The sequence below is a fragment of the Euphorbia lathyris genome, chromosome 6 (assembly GCF_963576675.1).
Source record: "Euphorbia lathyris chromosome 6, ddEupLath1.1, whole genome shotgun sequence".
Lineage (NCBI taxonomy): Eukaryota > Viridiplantae > Streptophyta > Magnoliopsida > Malpighiales > Euphorbiaceae > Euphorbia > Euphorbia lathyris.
In genome coordinates this window covers 40,592,209-40,611,367 of record NC_088915.1, presented here as the reverse complement: position 1 = coordinate 40,611,367, position 19,159 = coordinate 40,592,209, and the positions used below count along the sequence as shown (strand labels likewise).

Genomic DNA, 19,159 nt, shown 5'->3' with positions numbered 1-19,159 from the left:
AGTATGAAAAGCGTAAATGCGGAATACAATCGAATATAGAATATATGAAGAGTACAAACTAGTTAACAAGGTAAAAGGGAAGAAGAATCAGCCCTTAAAACTTGCTAACTGGACTCAAGGCCGTCTCTGAGCTTGGGGAATGCGGATGGAATGTAACTTCGATGGAGTAACAGAATGATTACACAAGCTCTCAAGGTGTAAGAAACTTTATTACATGGAAATTGAATAAAGATTTGAGTGGCAAGTACTCCTATTTATACATAAATCAAGTTAGGGGCATAATCGTAAATTACAAAGGTCTTTCGATTGTTCACATTTGATGCTGAAAACAAGGTCCACGCTCCGCGTGATCTGTTTTCCTTCACGACTTGTAGTCTTCACACCACTGAAAGACTTTTTTCCTATTACTTGATCTGGTCCACGCTCCGCGTGGTGATAGCCAAGCTCTGCATAAGTGAGCTACTGAGATTTATCTTCGTTTATTTCATGCTCCACGTGGACTATTTGTTGATTGCCGTAATTTAGTGGGCACTGCGTCATTAAGTCAACGCTCCGCGTGGATGAAATCACGCTCCGCGTGGCTGTGAAAAAATAGATTCCTCTTTTCATATGTCGTGCGGTGTTTCTTACTTTAATCGTCTTTTGCATCTCATGTGTGTTTCTTGAACCTGTAAAATACAACCATGGAACCCGAGATTACTTGATTTCTTTACTTACTGAAATATGATTAAAAATAACGCAAAATTATCAAGAGTACATATTTTATTATTTTTCTACTAATTAAATGAAACACACTTGTTTTTAGGTATTAAACTGAATTGTTAGTTCAATATAGATTGTGAATCACCCTAAAAAGATAGGGACAAAACGTCCCTATCAACCTCCTCGGAGTTTAAAGTTTTACTTGTCCTCAAGTAAAGGTAGTCGAAAGACGAAGGATTGAGACATTTGAGAAACAAACCATTTCTTGATTTATCTAAGTACGTGATTCCGAAACCAAGATTTTATGAGAAGGGTTTAATGAGCACCTACATGAGCGAAAGGGTTAGCAAATCTTTGTTTGAAATTTCTATGATTAAACTTAATAGGCAATATTAACAGAGATTGATTATTCCTGGAAAACTTAATTGCACATCACCAAGGTATTTCACTCAATCATACAAATTTTTGGATGGTTAGGTGTTTGTACTCTTTTCTTTATACTTACCCAAAATCACACTGAGTTTGCACGTTCATCCGAGTCTTTTGTCCTTGTTATGGTTAAACAATATTAAAAATGGTCTCGGATTGTGGTTGTAATGAAGTTGAGGCTTTTTAGTGGGGTTAAAAATCAATTTGTGGGAACTCAAGTTTGAGCACCGAACTTGTGTTTGCATCATGCCTTTGTTGTTTTTCTAGCAATTTGGTGATGGACTGAAATTTCTTGAGGGAGCTTGAGAATGCCTAGAACTCTTTGATTCATTTTTTATTCTTTGAGAGTGGCACAAAAACGATTTCAGTAGCGTACTTTCTTGCTAGAGGTTTGACTTTTGGATAATTGATGCATTTGTTGATTTTATAACGAGAGAAAAAAGTGGGTTAAATGTTAATGGGTTTTGAGAAAGAAACTGGTTAGTAGGCTCAAGTGGGCTTTCTAAGGGTTGTGAAAAACGAAAAAATAATAAGAAAGAATTAGCCTAAGTGAGATCATTTTATCATCTATTGTTCTCTTACCAAAACAGACGTACTTAACTCGGTATTTAATGCAAATTCTATGACTTGAGTAAGCAAAGCCCTCAAAATTTTTTTGAAGAAAATAGAGTTTTCGTGTGAACTCTTTTAGGCTTAAAATACCTCACGATGATTTCGGATTTTATTATATGCTCTTAAGTTTTCTTAAAATTCTCAAAATTTCGCCTTTATTGCCTTTTAAGGTTAATTACAAAAAATGACTTGTGAGTTTGGAACTATTGCTTTTGTTAGGTGCAAATTTTGTCTACTCATAAATTTCCTAGCTTCGGAATCAAAACTTAAAATTTCTCAATTGAATCGATCCTTCGTATCGAGCGATTTACTTTTGAGGACAAATAACGGAACTTAAATTTTGAGGGTGGTAATGTGTTTGATTCACTTTTGAGCTAATCATTTACTTTACTTTATTTTATTTTTCTGCTTTTTTATTTTTTTTAAGTCACGCGGAGCGTGGAACATAAGACGCTCCACATGACACAAGTTTTAAAGCGAATAAAAACCAGTGCCTGGTTCACGCGGAGCTTGGCTTATGTCACCGTGTGGACCAGAATTTTAATGACGAAAAAAAACAAAATGAACGGAAAAAAACAACGAAAAATAGATCAATTAACTGAAAAAACAAAGTGCAACAATGAACTATAAGTGTGAGGGTTGCACTTCCTCTCCGCATAACAAAAGATTCGTTATGAGAAACACAACATGGTTATCTAAAGTCATATGTGATTCTAATGTAACGGTCATAGATGCATCTTTAGACCCAAAATCACTATGAGACCTAGATGAGACATTACATAGTTTCGTTATCGCCTAACGGGCCAATAACTTGGTGCCAAATATGGGTTAGCCAAGTAGGTACTGAATCATGTTGAGGGGCCATGAGTGAAGTGCGGGGGATTGCTACTCATCTGAGGGAAAACATATATCGCCTACCACTTGATTAGTGGAACTGAGAAAAGTGTGGCCACACCCGAATGAAGCAATTGGTATTGCTTATTCAACTTGACTAGTTCACCAAGAGAGTAAAGAATGCATGAACACTATATGAGGATGACTGTACCATTCCTCATGCTCAACATGATATTATTTAGCAAGGAATTACTATGATGCTACTATTAGGTTCTCATTCAAATGACGTACCGTGTTGCTCAGTTGCTCAAACACAAGTCAAATGCTAATCGTGTTTACTAAATTTTGTCTCTATGGTAGAAAACTACTTTGGTATAAATATCAAAAGACTTAGGTCAGAAAAAGACAAAGAATGTTTCAACCAAACTTTCACTCCATACTGCTAAAGGTGGGGATAATTATGAGTCATCTTGTCTCAAAACACGACAATATAACAATATCATTGAAAGAAAAATTGACACCTTTTAGAGCAAACCCGATCATTGTTTTTTTAGAATATGTAATGAAGTATTTTTAAGAAGAAGCAGTTTTAACAACAACTCATCCCATTAATAGATTACCCTCTAGAGTATTAGATTTCAAAAGTACAATGGAGGATCTCTCTTCATTCTACCAGAATCGGTAGACTACAAACAATCTTCTAGCTCCCATTTTTGGGTGTCTTTTGTTCATATCTATAGCCAATATCTTGGAAAATTAGATCCTAGAGTATTGAAGTGTATCTTTATGGGTTATTCATCAACTCAAAAAAGTACAAGTGTTATCATCCTCCTTCCAAAAAGTTTTGTGTGTCACAAGATATAACATTTAATGAGTAAGAACTTCATTCAAACGGATCTTCCTGTGGAGAATGTCAAGGAAGATAAGAAATCTATTCTTAGACTCTAGCATTTACTTCTATTGACACCCAATCAAATGCTTTTGATCTAACGAAAACCAAAATCAAAACATGCGTCCAACTTGTCCGAACTTGAGCATTACGAATTAGAACATATCCTTCATGAGTTCAATCAGTCAGAAGCTCAACTTATTAAACATGAATATGTTCTTGTAAATGTGAGATTTTGAAAGAATATGGTTTACTCAAGACGAAAAGAGGCCAAAATCTACGCATATACAAGAATCTGATCCAAGTCCCTCAAATGAGGTAACGATATCTGATTTTCCTACTTTGCAGTGTGAAACTTAAGTACATATTAGTGATGAAAATAAAGGCCACCAAATGCTATTAGGAAAGGAACTAGAACATGCACAAAGAAGCCTTTATACCCACTCTCGTACTACACGCCTTTGTAAAACTTCGCCACCAACCTTCAAAGCCTTCTTTCTAAACCTCACTACTACAACCATCCCTACAACTTTATTTTAGGCATTGTCTAATGGAAAATGAAAACAAGCCATGAATATGGATATGAAGGCATTGGAGAAGAATAAAACTTAGAGTTTAGTCGAGTTGCCATCAGGAAAAAAGTCAGTAGGTTGCAAATGGGTATGTATAGTGAAATTTAGGACTGATGGATCAATTGATAGGTACAAGGAAGATTGGTAGTCAAAAGATACATTCAAATATATGAGATTGATTATTTAAAGGCATTTGCTCCAGTAGGTAAGATGAATACAATCCGATTAATTTTATATTTAGCTACTAATAGTGGTTAGGACCTACAACAATTTGATGTGAAAAATGCATTTTTGCATGAGAATCTTGAAGAGATTTATATAAAGGACAGAGTCTATGGAACAAAGATGACAACCAATACAATATGCAAGCAAAATAAGCTTTGTATGGATTGAAAAATTCTCCTCGAGCCTGATTTGGGAGATTCTTAAGAGTCATGTTAGTCATAACATACAAACCAACCACATATTGTTCTTTAATTTAGGGAAGTATTTGAGATCAAGACTTAGGGAAGACTGAAATATTTTCTAGAAATTGAGGTGACACCTGAATTTTCTTTTATATCTCAACATAACTAGGTTACTAATTTACTCAAGGAGATAGGAAAAGTTGCATGTAAACCAGTTATTACACCTATAGAGCCATGCCATAAGCTAGGGAAAGTAGAGGAAGATCTTCGAGTCAATGACGAAATGTATCAATGCCTTGTAAAATGAATTATTAATTTGGCACATATGAAACCCGATATACTTATGCAGTAAGCTTAATTAGTCAGTTTATGCATAATCCTAAACAACACACATGGTTTTGTAATACCTTCAGGGAACACCTGGACGATCACATAATCCTAGAGAAATTCACTTGCAAAAACACACATAATTTTGCAATACCTTAACGAAACACTTGGAAGAGTGATCTTGTTCAAGAGAAATAAAAATATGGCATTTGAAGCTTACATTGATATTGACTACACGATCAATTATCGACAAAAAAAGAGTCTACATCAGTCTATTGTATCTTTTATGGAGGGAACCTTGTGACTTGGAGAAGCAAGAAACAAGGGGTAGTAACATGTTCAAATGTTGAAGCAGAATTTCAATTAAAGGCACAAGGTATATAAGAATTGCTTTAGCTGAAAACTATTCTTGAAGGGTGGTCCTATGAAACTCTATTGTGATTATAATGCGATAATAAGCATACCCCCACAATCCAATTTAACATGATATGACAAAACACATTGAGCTGGATAGACATTTTAGCAAGAAGAAATTAGACAGTGGCTTGAATAGCACTCTGTATGTGCCAACATAGGGATACCTCATTGATATTCTCACTAAGGGGTTAAGTAGCTTAATAGTTGAGAATATTGTATCCAAACTAGAAATGAAAAATACATATTCACTAGCTTGAAAGAAAGTGTCAAAATTAATTGTTATTAACTGTAAATTATAAGTCCGTCTTTTAATGTGTACATGACTAGTTATAACCAGTGTTTTGAAAATCGTTCCAGATCGGCCGGTTCGACCGCAAATCGGTCAAGTTGATGTTGGGTTTTTATATGCTTATCAAATCAGATTGGACTGCTCGAACCGACAAAGTTAACCGCAAACTAATCTGGTTGAGCGGTTTGGTCCAATTAGTTTTTCACCCATGTTTAATATTAAAAAAAAAAAAGATATGTAGATGAGAGGATTTAAACTTAAGCTACCAAATACCACTATACATGTCATACCACTGAACTAGGTTTCCACTTGTAACTATTAGCAACAATATAAATTTATATATTATACTAGTACTGAAACATTAAAAATTTGAAATATTATTTAGTATTTGTTTTTTTATATTTTTTTATAAGTTTCAATAAATATTATTAAAAAGTTAATTTATCTTTGCAATATAAACAAAGTTTACTTAGTATTTAAATTTTAAATATACACAAAATAAAATCTAAAAGTCTAAAAGTCTAGTAAATTTCATAATATATATATATATATAAAAGTTGTGCGCAATGCACTTACATTAAACAAAGGAAGATTGCATTAAAGAGAAAGAAAAACTCTCAACCCACCTCACCCATCTGATTCGAACCCATGACCTCTATAGTCACGGGTAAGCTCTCAACCAACAGGCTAAGAGATAAATTAAATTAAAAAATATATATTCTATTATTGTATTATACTAAATTTACATATATATTTTTATGTTTAATTGAAGGGAATTCTGTTATATATATATATATAACATCATTCAGTTTAATCAATCCGAGTTAACCGGTTGAAACTATTGACCCTGACCCAATTGTCAATCCAGTTCTTTAAAACATTGGAATAGCAGACAATAAGATAAGAAATCACATCAACAAATGAATGAGCAATTATAACAGCAAAGCAAGTGCAATTATATGATATTGGGAATTAGTGAAATGCTCCAATATAAAATAGGGATAAGTATAAAAAAAATGTTTGTGGTATACACTTTTTGCGAACTCGAACCTGTGATTTTTTTTTTTTTGCAAACAGAGGTCTGTGCTAAACGCTGTTAGCAAAAAAACGGATTTTTTGATTCACTCCGTTATTTTTGATGACGTGGCACTTTGACCCAAATTTTGACCAGGGGGCAAAACAGGGATTAAATTAAAATATTTGATATTTAAACCCACAAAACACAGGCCCCAAAATCGCAACTCTTCCTATTCCAACCTTTGAACTTCAACATTACTAGACACCATAAACCACTGAAAAACCTCATAATCAAGTCGGAATTTGGAGGGGAAAAGTCGAAATTCATCAACTCCTGCATCATACGGTTCGTATCCAACCTATTTTCCAAGAAAACGGAAAACCCTAAGGAAGTATGAAGGAGCAGAAGTAAGGGTGAAGACCACTTTTTGAGGGTGTAAAAGCTTGGAAAGCAAGGTACATACACGGTTCGCACAACTCTCTAATCTCTATTTCGTTACGTTCTGTTTCTTTTAGTTAGGGTTTTTGCGATAGGAATTAGTATATACGATTTTCTTGTTGTTTTGTTACGAATTTGTGGTCGTTGTTGTTAAGGTTGCATGTTAGTGTTAATGAAGTTTGTTGATTTGGGTTGTCTTTAATTTGATGTCCTGTGAGTTCAGAGTTGTGTTTTTAACGATCGTCATATGCTATTTCTTGTATGATGTACAGTAATAATGGCACAAATGAATGTTTATACGTTGTTGTTGTTAAGGTTGCATGTTAGTGTGAATGAAGTTTGTTGATTTGAATTGTCTTTAGTTCGATGTCATGTGAGTTCAGAGTTGTGCTTTTAAAGATGTTCATATGCTATTTCTTGTTTGATTTACAACAATCATGGCTACAATGCATACAATGATTATTCATTATGGTGGTGAATGGGTAGACATGGACAAATAACTCTACGTTGGAGGTAAAATGAGGATGGTGAAAATGGATATTGACTACATGAGCTACTTTGAGCTAGCGGATATTGGTAAGGATGTAGGGTATAAACACTCAGTACAAATGTGGTACAAATGTGATGACACTAATGCAGGAGGATTTGATTCTGATGACAATGATGTCAGTGATGCGGAGGATGAGAATGTTCACACTGCTAACAATGATGACACGGGGTCTGATTCTGAAGATAGTACTTATGTTCAAAGTATTGATAGTAATGAGGAGGAGAGTGAGTCAAAATCTCTAGAGGAAGAAGTAGAACCAGTTGGAGATATCCCAAGGACAGATGCAGATGCCAATGATTTAGAGGATGACGATATGGCAGAATTTAATGAGAGAGGATATGATAGTGATGAGTTGCATAGTTTGAAGGGCTCTGATGATGAAGGTCCACACTATACGGACTTCAATGAGAATACTGGTTCTGCCAATCCCGAGCTATGTGTAGGTATGAGGTTTACTAATGTGCGTGTGTTTAGGAAGGCTCTGAAGGATTGGTCAATCAAGAATGGCTATGACTACATCTTCATGAATAACAATCAACAGAAGGTGATAGTTAGGTGCAAGTATAAATGTGGATTCAAAGTGCATGCTTCTAAGCTACGTGGATATGACACATTTCAAGTGAAGACATTTCAGCCAGTCCATCAGTGTCCTAGGGATAACAAAAACAGGCTTATAGGTTCTTCTTACATTGCAGAGAAATACCTTGAGGACTTGAGGGACAATCCCAGTTATGATGTTGATGCGCTCGGCAATAAGGTGCAAAGGGAATTAGGATCTGAGGTGTCTGCAGCAAAGTGTTACAGAGCAATAAACCTTGCAAATAAGTTAGTTGATGGAGCTGCAATGGAGCAATACAGGAGATTGTTTGATTATGGTGCAACAATAGAGAAATAGATGCCTGGTAGCAGGGTAAGATTTAAAACTGAGCTTGAGTTTGAAAGGGTTGAGGTGCCTCGAGAAGGAGAGATTACAAGGCTACTTAAGGAGATAGTTACTTTCTAATATATGTATGTGAGGTTCAGTGCACAGCTAGAAGGTTTTAAGTCTGGCTTGAGACCAATAATAAGGCTTGATGGATGCTTTCTAAAAACACCATTGGGTGGCCAAATTTTGTCTGCTGTGGCAAGAGATGGAAACGAACAAATGTATCCATTGGCTATGGCAATGGTAGACAGTGAATGCAAAGCATCGTGGGAGTGGTTCTTGGAGAATCTATTCACTGATTTTGGAAATCCCAGGGCAACAAAGTGGATTTTTATGTCTGATAAGCAAAAGGTAACAATACCTTTGTTTCATTTAAGTTTGATCTAATTATTATGGAATACGATAGATTTTGATAATTGTTTATGTATGTGTACAGGGTTTGGTTGAAGCTATGGAGAAGTTGATTCCTGGAGTAGAGCATAGGTTCTGTGTGAAGCACATGTATGACAACATGAAGCTCATATTCAAAGGACTAGAGTACAAAAAGCTGTTGTGGGATGCTGCTAAAGCTGGGACTGTTAGGTTGTGGGAACATTATATGGATAAGCTTAAGGTATTTGATGAAGCAGCATGGACATGGGTGATGGAGAAAGATCCCAAGAGATGGGCTAGGTGCTTTTTCTCAGTTGAAACTAAATCCGATGCTGTGCAAAACAATATGAGTGAGTGCTTCAATGCTTATATTAAGAAGAGTAGGGATAAACCTGTGGTTAGTTGCTTTGAGTGGATTAGGAAGAAAATGATGAAGAGAATTCATGTGAATGCTGAAGGTATGAAGAAATATAGGGGTGATATTTGTCCTTACTATCAAGAGAAGCTGGAGAAGCTCAAATTGAGTGCTAGAGGTTGTATCGCGACTCCTGATGGGCATAAGCTTTATTCTGTTGATTGTGGGGATTACACAAGTGTTGTTAATTTGCAAGATAGGACATGTAGCTGTAGGATGTGGGATATTAGTGGTATCCCTTGCAAACATGCAATATCCGCTATTTTCAGGAATAGGGAGATGCCTGAGATATATGTGCATGAGTACTTCTCCAAAGCTGTTTACTTAAGTGTATACAGTCATATAATGTCACCAATACCAAGCAAATAGGAATGGGAGAAAACAGATCTTCCAGATATCCACCCATGGGTTGTGAAAAAACCTGCAGGAAGGCCTAAGAAGAAAAGAACTAGGCGGTCTGATGAACCGAGAAATCCATACAAGGTAAAACGAGCAGGAGGAATTGTCATATGTTGGAATCGCAAGAAAGAAGGGCATAATGTTAAAGGTTGTACCGCGTCTGTTACAGGCGAAATCGGCTGGCAAAGGAGGATGAGAAGAGCCAAAAACAAAGAATTGAATGTCCAGGTAAGGTTATATCAGGTAGACATGGTCATTTGTTTACATTATCTAACTTTTTGATCTAATGATGTAGTTTTCATGTTTTTTTTATAGTCCTCACCCCCTAGACGGGCTGGAAGACCAAAGAAGAACGCTCGTACATCTGCACCATCATCTCGGCCTTCATCATCTGCATTGCCAAGGAGGCGTGTAAGAACACCATTGTCACAGCCACAACCAGCCTCAACTCCACTCTCTACAAGCATACCTGCAGTTTCAAGTTCGCAGCCCCAACCTATGGCGAGTTCACAGCCTCCCAGGGCAAGCAGGATGACACTCGAAGATATCTTGCGGAGGTTGAAAAGATGAGATTGGGATTAGATGTTTTTGTGGGTATGAAGTACCCTAAAGTGCACTGTTTGGATGCTTATAGTATGTTAAATGTTTTTTTGTGGGTCTGAAGTACCCAGCAGTACCCTGTTTATGTGGCTAGCGGGTCTGAAGTACCCTGTTTTTGGATGCTTATAGTACATTTTATGTGGCTATCGGGTCTGAAGTACCCTGTTTTTGTGTATGTAATTACAGGTTTAGTTAAGACGTTGGAACAATGTTGACTTAACTGCTTTTGTAATGCATCTTCTATGTTTATTTACTGATTGTGTAATGCATCTTCTATTACAGGTTTTGTGTCATGCTTACAATTATGTGTCAATTTTGTGTCAATTGCAGTTCCTACAATACAATTATGTGTCCATTTTTTGTCAATTACAGGTTTCTACAATACAGTTTTGTGTCAATTTTGTGACCATAAAGTACAACCTTAGCTTCATTGCAAATACATAATTATTATGCTTACTAATGTCACCAATATCAACCCTAAACCATACCTAAAGAACCTACTTCAGTTTACCAAATACCTTTACATAATGCTAACCAACAGATTAAGCAAACATTCCCATTTTGTGTCATCAAGAACAACATGAAACTTAAGCAATTCATATCACAAAATACCAATACCAATTCATACCACAAAATACCATTTCATACAAAATCTCATTTCATGCCAATTGGTATCACAGAATACCAAATGCATACAAAAAAATCCAAGAACAATTCAGGGTGCCAAAGACTTCCTATCATTATTCCCTAAATCCAACCAATACATCTCTAACCCTATTATGACAATAACCAAGCAAACTACATTTCCTATACAGCAGTTCCATGTCCATCTTCTTCCTTGCCTCTGACTCTACACCGTGAGTTCTTTTTCTGCCACCATCTTTTTAGCCAAACTCAACTCCAACTCCAACTCTTCAATCCTTTTCTGAGCAATGGAAATACCTTGTTCGTATATCTTTCTCTTCTCCTTCAATGCTAATAACACCATCTTTCCCCTCCTACATGGTAATTCATATATCCATTCAAAAAAAATTCAGCCATTCACCTCCTTAAAATGCCCACAACCAAAAAACCGCCTGCCCATGTTCCCCGGCGTCTTAGATGTTCGTAGTGGTGAAATGAATCCGCAATTGCATCTCAGAGGTCCTGGTAATTCTTCTTGACTTCCCTGCACCCACGAATTTGAGGATGTTCGACTCATCCTACCACAACGCGTTCGGAATTACAATACGGTGGACGGAGATTTCCGATTCGTGCCAGAAAGGGAAGTGTTGGGTATCCAATTAAGGAATTAGGGTTTGCAATTTTGGGAGAGGATAATCGAATTAGGGAAAGGGGGAGAAGAATGGGAGTTGCGATTTTGGGGATTTCATTTTGGGGTTTAAATATCAAATATTTTAATTTAATCCCTATTTTGCCCCTGGTCAAAATTTGGGTCAAAGTGCCACGTCATCAAAAATAACGAAGTGAGTGAAAATATCCGTTCTTTGCTAACGACGTTTAGCACAGACCTCTGTTTGCAAAAAAAAAAAAAAATACCACAAGTTCGAATTCGCAAAAAATGTATACCACAGGCATTTTTTTTTTTTTTTTGTACTTATCCCTGTAAAATATACATGTTATTTGTTTGTATCATTTGAATCAATACATACAATTTACACTCGTATAAAATCTGATAATTACTAATACCAACAGTCAGTTAGTGGTGCAAAAGGAGCAAATACTTACAAGGCTATCAATAAAAATTTATCAATATTTTAAGCTGATGACTCGGTCAGAATCTAAATGCTTTTTCATTGTAAAAGAAAAAAAATGTAATACATTTCCCGGGATTCTGTGTAGTAAATCCAGAATATTAACCAATAAAATGGATCAATTTTCCATCACCCAGCGCAAGTCCAACAACTCCTTCAAAATTTGGCATATAACTAAGCATTTTGTTACCAACATAGGAAGAATGAAGCAAAGCAATCAAAAACTGGATTTTTGTTCAAGAAAGAAATCTCATTGGAACTAACCTGCAGTTAGAAAATTTTAATGAAGAAAAAACTTACTTGCAATTTGTAAGCACATATTCTCAACATACTTGAACAATACTGTAAAATGATAAATCTCAAATTCACAAGTTACCATTCAGAATTTGTTGGAGTACCAAATTCTCAAGCTCATGTGAGAATGTCCAAGGCAACTTCCTTTAGGGATGGCATAACTTCCTGCTGATGCAAACACACATTTGCATTCCTTACTTTCCTAAGGACTTTCCACTGACCGGGATAGCACCTGTTAAGGAAAATGATTTAGAAATTGCAATTTAAAACTCTCAATAACAGATGGACTCTTCAATCTAAAACAACAGTTATTCAATGATGAGAAAGGTTTTTTCTGTCTTAGATAAATTAGTTTAAGCTATGACTTCATAATCTGAAAGGAAGATCAGCTACAGACCTGAAAAGAGTCCCTCCATTTCGGCCCTTGAAATTATGTATGTAGTACACAGTCTCCATCAAGGGGAAGAGTGTCTTTAAAAGAGAGGCCAACTTAGGATAGAAAAAAGGTGGATAATCTTTTTTCATTCAAGGACAACGATAATTTGAGCAGCATAAAACTTGATTTATCTAACACAAATGTTCTTGAACAAAAAAAAAACTAAAGGATACAGCCAGATCTTATGCGGTCAAGTTCTCCATTAAATATGATCAGTTTCCGGGTTGTGTTAGCAACAGCTTCTTTATAAAGCTCTTCCACCACAAGCATTTCTGAATGGCAAATGAATAGCAAAACTGTAAATCCAGTAGAATTAAGTCCTCAAGATGGGATTGCTGAAGATACCATTGACATTAAAATATGGATAGGCCACGAGGAATAATTCATCCTCTGCCTTCACACGTTCTGACATTTTGACTTTCTCAACAAAACCAAAATCCTCGAAAAATGATGGCTTCGTCAAATAGTCTAACTTAAGGGAAGATCCTCCAAAGGCCGATTCTCTTGCAAATTTAACTTCATTTGCCTCTGGAAAGAACTGGAAAAAGTTGATGCCGAGGTTCATATTAAATCCCGAAAGTACTATAAAAGAGAAATTGAACTAGATTTTCAAAGATTCACCTCTGAAACAGAGGAAAGAAAAACACTATCATCCTATAAAGATAGCTGATACCGGTACTAGATCCAGGCATGAAGGTAAGAATAAAATTTTCACATCTTAAACTTTAAAATATTTTATGAAGCTAAAACCAATCCTAGCAAAATTCAATGTCAGAATGACACCAACCAAACTATAAGTTGAGAAATAAACAATGGTAAAGTAAAACCTTAACTACAACCCATCATACACTGAACTAAATGAAATATTGATGCAGGTGACTGAAAAAAATTAGATGAGAACGAGCGACTCTACTGTAATTTATGATCCATAGTTCGAGACCAGATAAGGAGTGTGTGATATTGAAAACCAGAAGCCTGGCCTGGGTCTGTGGCTTTCTTCATCTCTTACTATACTATCTAATGGAAAATCTCACAAGGGCATGCATATAGTACCCTTCAAAATCAGAGTGGTCCCCTAGCATGAATCACAACTTCAGCCCAAGCAGATACGATTGCGCCTAGTGGTTTCATTAACCAGCTTTTCACGCATAAAAACATGCTAAACTAATAGGTTTTGCAAGGTCTTCACATGATCAATTCTACATCCGTAAGTATGCAAGACCTATAACCTATTAAAAAAGCTTTCTACCTACTGATAGGCTGTAAACCAACTTGCTTCAGTAGATAATTGTCATTATTCTAAGCCATCTTAAAAGTTTGTCAATGTACCCAGCTTGATCGTTAGCATGAACTAAAGGACCAAACCGCAAGTTGCAAGTTTAAATATAAATCAATTTCTTGAAACTCTTTGACACGTTACACTTCCATACGTTCTAATATTTCTTTGCAAAACCACGAGAATACGCAAAAAGAAGGCAAAGTAGCTTTACAAATTGCTGTTTATGCAGCTGTTTGCGTGGTAAGGAGATAAATGAGAGCAACTTCAATATATATAACATTTTTTCTTCTGCTTCCACTGTAGTTCTAGTCATTATTCCTAAATATCCCATTGGAAAATCCTTTCACCCTTCTTTTCTTTTGCCATCGGTCCTTCGAAACTGTACAGGGAGATTGTCAGGTCTTATTATAACTTTCCCTTTCATAATATAGAGTATAATTACTCTGGAGAAGTTCTATCAGACATTGTGAAGATAGGAAAAATTAGGTTACATGATCTCTCAGTCTTATTTTTGTTACTCACGTATAGGTAAAGGATCCAGAACAAACATAGCTTCAAGCATATAGTGATTTAGTGAATCAGAGAGCAAGCATAACAAAACTAAATAGAAACTAAATACTTACTACTCTGGTTCGTGTAGCTTTCTCTGGACTTACGAAGCGGTCACAAAATTCACGAATTAACTGCATACTTCCAGTCATTTCTATACCTCCTTCACCATCACCTGAGAAGAGGTCATAAATTCAGATGAAGCTAAAATTATAATGAAACCTAAACAAGATTAAAAAAAAAAAGGCAATCCAAGAGAACCTGGAACAGATTCAAGCCCAGCAGTTGGAAATTCAATCTCCTGTAACATCATTGAGGTCACTGACAATTAGTGATACAACTGGTAAAACTATTTCTGAGTTTCTTTGGACATCTGAATCGATTTATCAGTAATTAAACTGACCATCAGTTGTTTACCGTCCTCCAAAGCCAATTGAGTTGCTGTTTTTGCCTGTTAGTAGTTACAAAACCAAAAATGAGCAATCATTCTACTAAAACAAAAACAGACGGAAGTGGAACAGATAGTCCAGGAAAATAGTGTGGAATGAATCTAAAGGTTCTATTAACTAAAGATGAATCAAACAAGCTTCCTTATAGTTGTTTAAAACAAAAATTAAAAATCGACACCGTACCTGTTCAAGAAGCTCCTCGTAATCTACTAAAACGAAAACAGATGAAAGTGGAACAGATAGTCCCCAAAACAGTTCAGGAAAATAGTGTTGAATGAATTTAAAGGTTCTATTAACTAAAGATGAATCAAACAAGCCTCCTTATAGTTGTTTAAAACAGAAATTAAAAATCGACACAGTACCTGTTCAAGAAGCTCCTCGTAATCTCGAGGAAATGGCACATCAAACTCAACTGAGTTGCCATTTCTTGAACCTGAGTAAGCGATACATCTGCGACCACTAATTCTTTGAACCGGAAGATGAGTATGCGTCTTTGAAGTAAAACTATAGCATTTCTGAACCTGCATTGGAGTGTCAAAACAATGAAGTTCTACATATATGACTGATAAATAAGTGATTCCACAGGGTTATAGGATCGAACAATTGTAATTAATAGTAAACAAATATTGAGGGGGGCAAGAGGAAGTATTATTTGAGTGTTACCTTTGTGCTTGGAAGAGAAGCAATGGTGAAAGCAAGAGACGATGCCATTGAGGGGTTGGATAACAGCATATTTTCAACCACAGAGAATGGCGAGTATCCATTTTGGGATGGAATGGAAAGGGTATTTTTGGATATTAAAATAGAGAGAGGTTTTAGGGGCGCATATGTATATCCTTGGCTAAATTATACGAGTGTTCTCCAACCTTTATCTATTTTCACACTTTGTTGTACAATAAAAAAATTTGTCACATTAAAATATACAATCTTCAAGTGATAGTGTACAACCGTTTTTTATGACCGATCAACGCAAGTCAAAGTTATCACATCAGTATTTTTCATTGTAGCATTAAAAAAAGTGGGATTCACTCTTTATGAAATTACTAAAATAGCCTTGTCCTTATAGAATTACTAAATTAACCTCGTCTTCTTCCTTCAACTCTTCTCTCTCTACCCTTTCTCTCTCTCTACCGTTTCTCTAAAGTGGTAATTAGCGACATAACTTTCGGATATATAACCTTTCAGATCAGTTTGAAGTCCTTTCTCGAAAAAGCGGAACTTTATCGTCAACAGCAAGAAGCTATCAATATAGAAGATACCCTAAGCAATGACCAGCGACTTCTAGGTTTGCTTCATCTTCATTTCAACACAAATCCGTGGACTAGGTTTTCCAAAAATACCTATTTTTTTTTTTTGGAAAACGTTGGACCTGACATTTCTTTAAATTCTATATCTACCATGTATTCTAGACATTCTAAAAGAGGCAACTAGTGTATGCAGTGGTTCTCAGAAAGAAGGTGCACATGTGTTTTTGTTCTATGGGGTATGATGCATGACAAGCAAATTTACTTCATTTTTGTTTATCACCTTTTTCAGTTTCTTTGACCGCCTGAAGGAATGTCCCAAGTAGGGATTATTCACCCTGGACTCATTTATTCGAACCTCGATTGTCTAAGAAGTAAGTCTGATTCCCTCCATACTATTGGTAAGCGTTTGCTTATGCTGCCCAAAGCGGTCCATGTTGAACCTCATCTTCTCCACTTCATCATCCTTCTAGAGCGGGTGCTATCGTGGGAATCTGGTCCTTTACGAATGTTCTTTCTTTCATTATGGCTCAATACAATTTTCGAGACTTGATCGCCGCTAATTCATTATTCAAACTTCATCCTTTCGGGTTCTTAAGACAAAGCGAAATCTCTTACAATCTTCCCATTTTGTGTAATAATATTCGTTAGCATCATGTTCCCCTCTTTTTTTCAAAAAAAATCATCAGTATTATGCGAGAGAAAAGAAAACAAGAATAGAAAGAAAAGACTTCTTGTATGTGAGCATAATGATATATATACGTATATAGGGCGTGTTCATGGTTGACAGAGGATCAGAGATGTTTTTTTTATAGAATCATGCGTTATTCAAATACCAGAATAAGATGTTTGACAATCGTTTGACAATCATAAGCACAATTATGCAAAATATTTCTTGACAGAATCAGAATTCACGGGGTTTGGCAGCTCGTTGCCATCCATGTTTGTCAAAGTTAACGCCCCTCCCGTGAACGCCCTCTTCACCACATAAGGGCCTTCATATTTTGGGGTCCATTTTCCCCGAGGATCTAGGTTCTTTAAAATAATCTTCTTAAGCACCAATTCCCCCTCTCGAAACTGCCTGGGTCTCACCTTTTTGCCATACGACTTTATCAGTCTTCTTTGGTACAGTTGCCCGTGGCATATTGTTGTCAACCTTTTTTCTTCAATGAAATTTAGCTGGTCATATCTTTTTTGAGCCCATTCCGAATCCTCTATTCCTGCTTCCCTCATAATCCTTAATGACAGAATCTCGACCTCTATGGGTAAGACAGCTTCCATACCATAAACTAGAGAGAAGAGAGTTGCACCAGTGGAAGTCCTAGCCGTGGTTCTGTACCCGTGCAACGCAAACGGTAACATCTCATGCAAATCTTTGTAAGTCAAGGCCATCTTCTGCACGATTTTTTTGATGTTTTTGTTCGCGGCTTCAACAGCGCCATTCATTTTCGGTCTGTTTTATATAAATTATTTATTTTTAGACATAATTTACATAAGTTGTATTTTTAAAAAATCATTAACATTATGAAAAATCAAGTTTTACATAGAATCTTTGAATTTTACCTACATAGAATCTTTGAATTTTATCTAAATCTTCCATTTTTAGACATAATTTATGTAAAGTTGTATTTTTACAAAAAAAAAATACATCTTTAACTTTGCAAAAAAAAAACAAGTTTTATGTGAAATATTTAAACTTTACGTAAATTCTTTATTTTTAGACATATTTACGTAAAGTGAGACTTAATTTATATAAAGTTGTTATTTTACAATAAAAACCATTAAATTTGTAAAAAAAAATATTATGCGTATAATTAAAATTATAAAAATACCCCTTTCTTTTTAACTAATCCATTTTCAGATTTTTTATTCATAAATTTTCAAAATCCTCCTCGAATCCTCGCAATACAAAACTCGATTATGCTTCTATCTTTACTGGGTAAAGTCGCTTATGTCACCGAAACCGTATGTCCGTACTCACATATTGACATGTAATGAGGTTTGAAATTTCACCATATGATAAACGTTAGATTTAAGATTGCACTATTTTATACATGGGGGGGTAAATCCTCTCTCACCCAATAACTAGGGATAAGGTGCAAAAATATCCCCTAACGTTTACGGCCTAGAGCAATTTTATTCATAACATTGACATTCAAGAGCAATTTTACCCTTAATGTAGACAAGTTGGGTCAATATGAGAAATAATTCTAAAATGTCTTTTCGATCGTGAATCTTGTCATCTACACTTCACATATGAGTCATTTTTATCAGTAATTAGTAACCGATGATAAACATATGATTAGACATGGAATTTCTTGTCTATTGCATGAGTTGTACAAAAAAAATTCAAAAAATTACGCCGAAGTTATACATATTAATCTCCAATCCTATTATTAAATCACAGAAAATATGAAAACTTTTTTTAAATGAACCGATATGCAATTGGTGCAGAATGAAGAATAAAATATACATGTTTTATTATTATTTTTCAAATTGATCCAACTTGACAACATTAAGAGTAAAATTGCTCTTGATTGCCAACGTTATGGGTAAAATTGCATCATTTTAAATGTTGGAGGTAAAATTGCTCCTAGTTATAAACGTTAGGAGCATTTTTACAACTTATCCCTAATAACTATAGAGCTAAATTTATACTTATTCTAATTATTTATGTTTATATGTAAACAAAAAAAAAGAAAAATAATAAATTTAACTTCACTTTTTCTTATTAAATTTAAAAACTATAATAAAGAGTAACATATAAACATTCCAAATCAAAATTGTCAAAATTTTAGATGACAACCATTTAACGAAAACTTATCAAAAAATAAAAGAAACTATTGAAAATAATGCATTGAATAAAAAGGAAAAAAAAGAAAATTATGTATTTAAGGGAGAAAAAAAAAGGAAAGCTTACAAATATACAGTTTATGTAAAACTTAATTGTAGCTTTTTT

The 19,159-nt window shown here is 35.2% G+C and overlaps 1 protein-coding gene across 2 annotated transcripts; it reads right to left on the bottom strand.

Annotated features, from left to right (window-relative positions):
* Positions 1 to 11,965: 11,965 nt before the first annotated feature.
* On the bottom strand, positions 11,966 to 15,743 carry LOC136234196 (protein LPA3). 2 transcript variants are annotated; one of them, XM_066023988.1, is made up of 10 exons: positions 15,620 to 15,743; positions 15,319 to 15,477; positions 14,911 to 14,958; positions 14,769 to 14,808; positions 14,582 to 14,682; positions 13,025 to 13,217; positions 12,853 to 12,975; positions 12,641 to 12,758; positions 12,326 to 12,475; positions 11,966 to 12,213 (listed from the first exon to the last, which is right to left on the bottom strand). In XM_066023988.1, the coding sequence occupies exons 1-9, from the start codon at positions 15,686 to 15,688 to the stop codon at positions 12,361 to 12,363; spliced, it is 966 nt and encodes a 321-aa protein (XP_065880060.1). In that variant the 5' UTR covers positions 15,689 to 15,743; the 3' UTR covers positions 11,966 to 12,213; positions 12,326 to 12,360. The 2 variants fall into 2 exon arrangements, with proteins under 2 accessions (XP_065880060.1, XP_065880061.1); XM_066023989.1 differs by having other exon boundaries at positions 12,853 to 12,951.
* Positions 15,744 to 19,159: the final 3,416 nt, after the last annotated feature.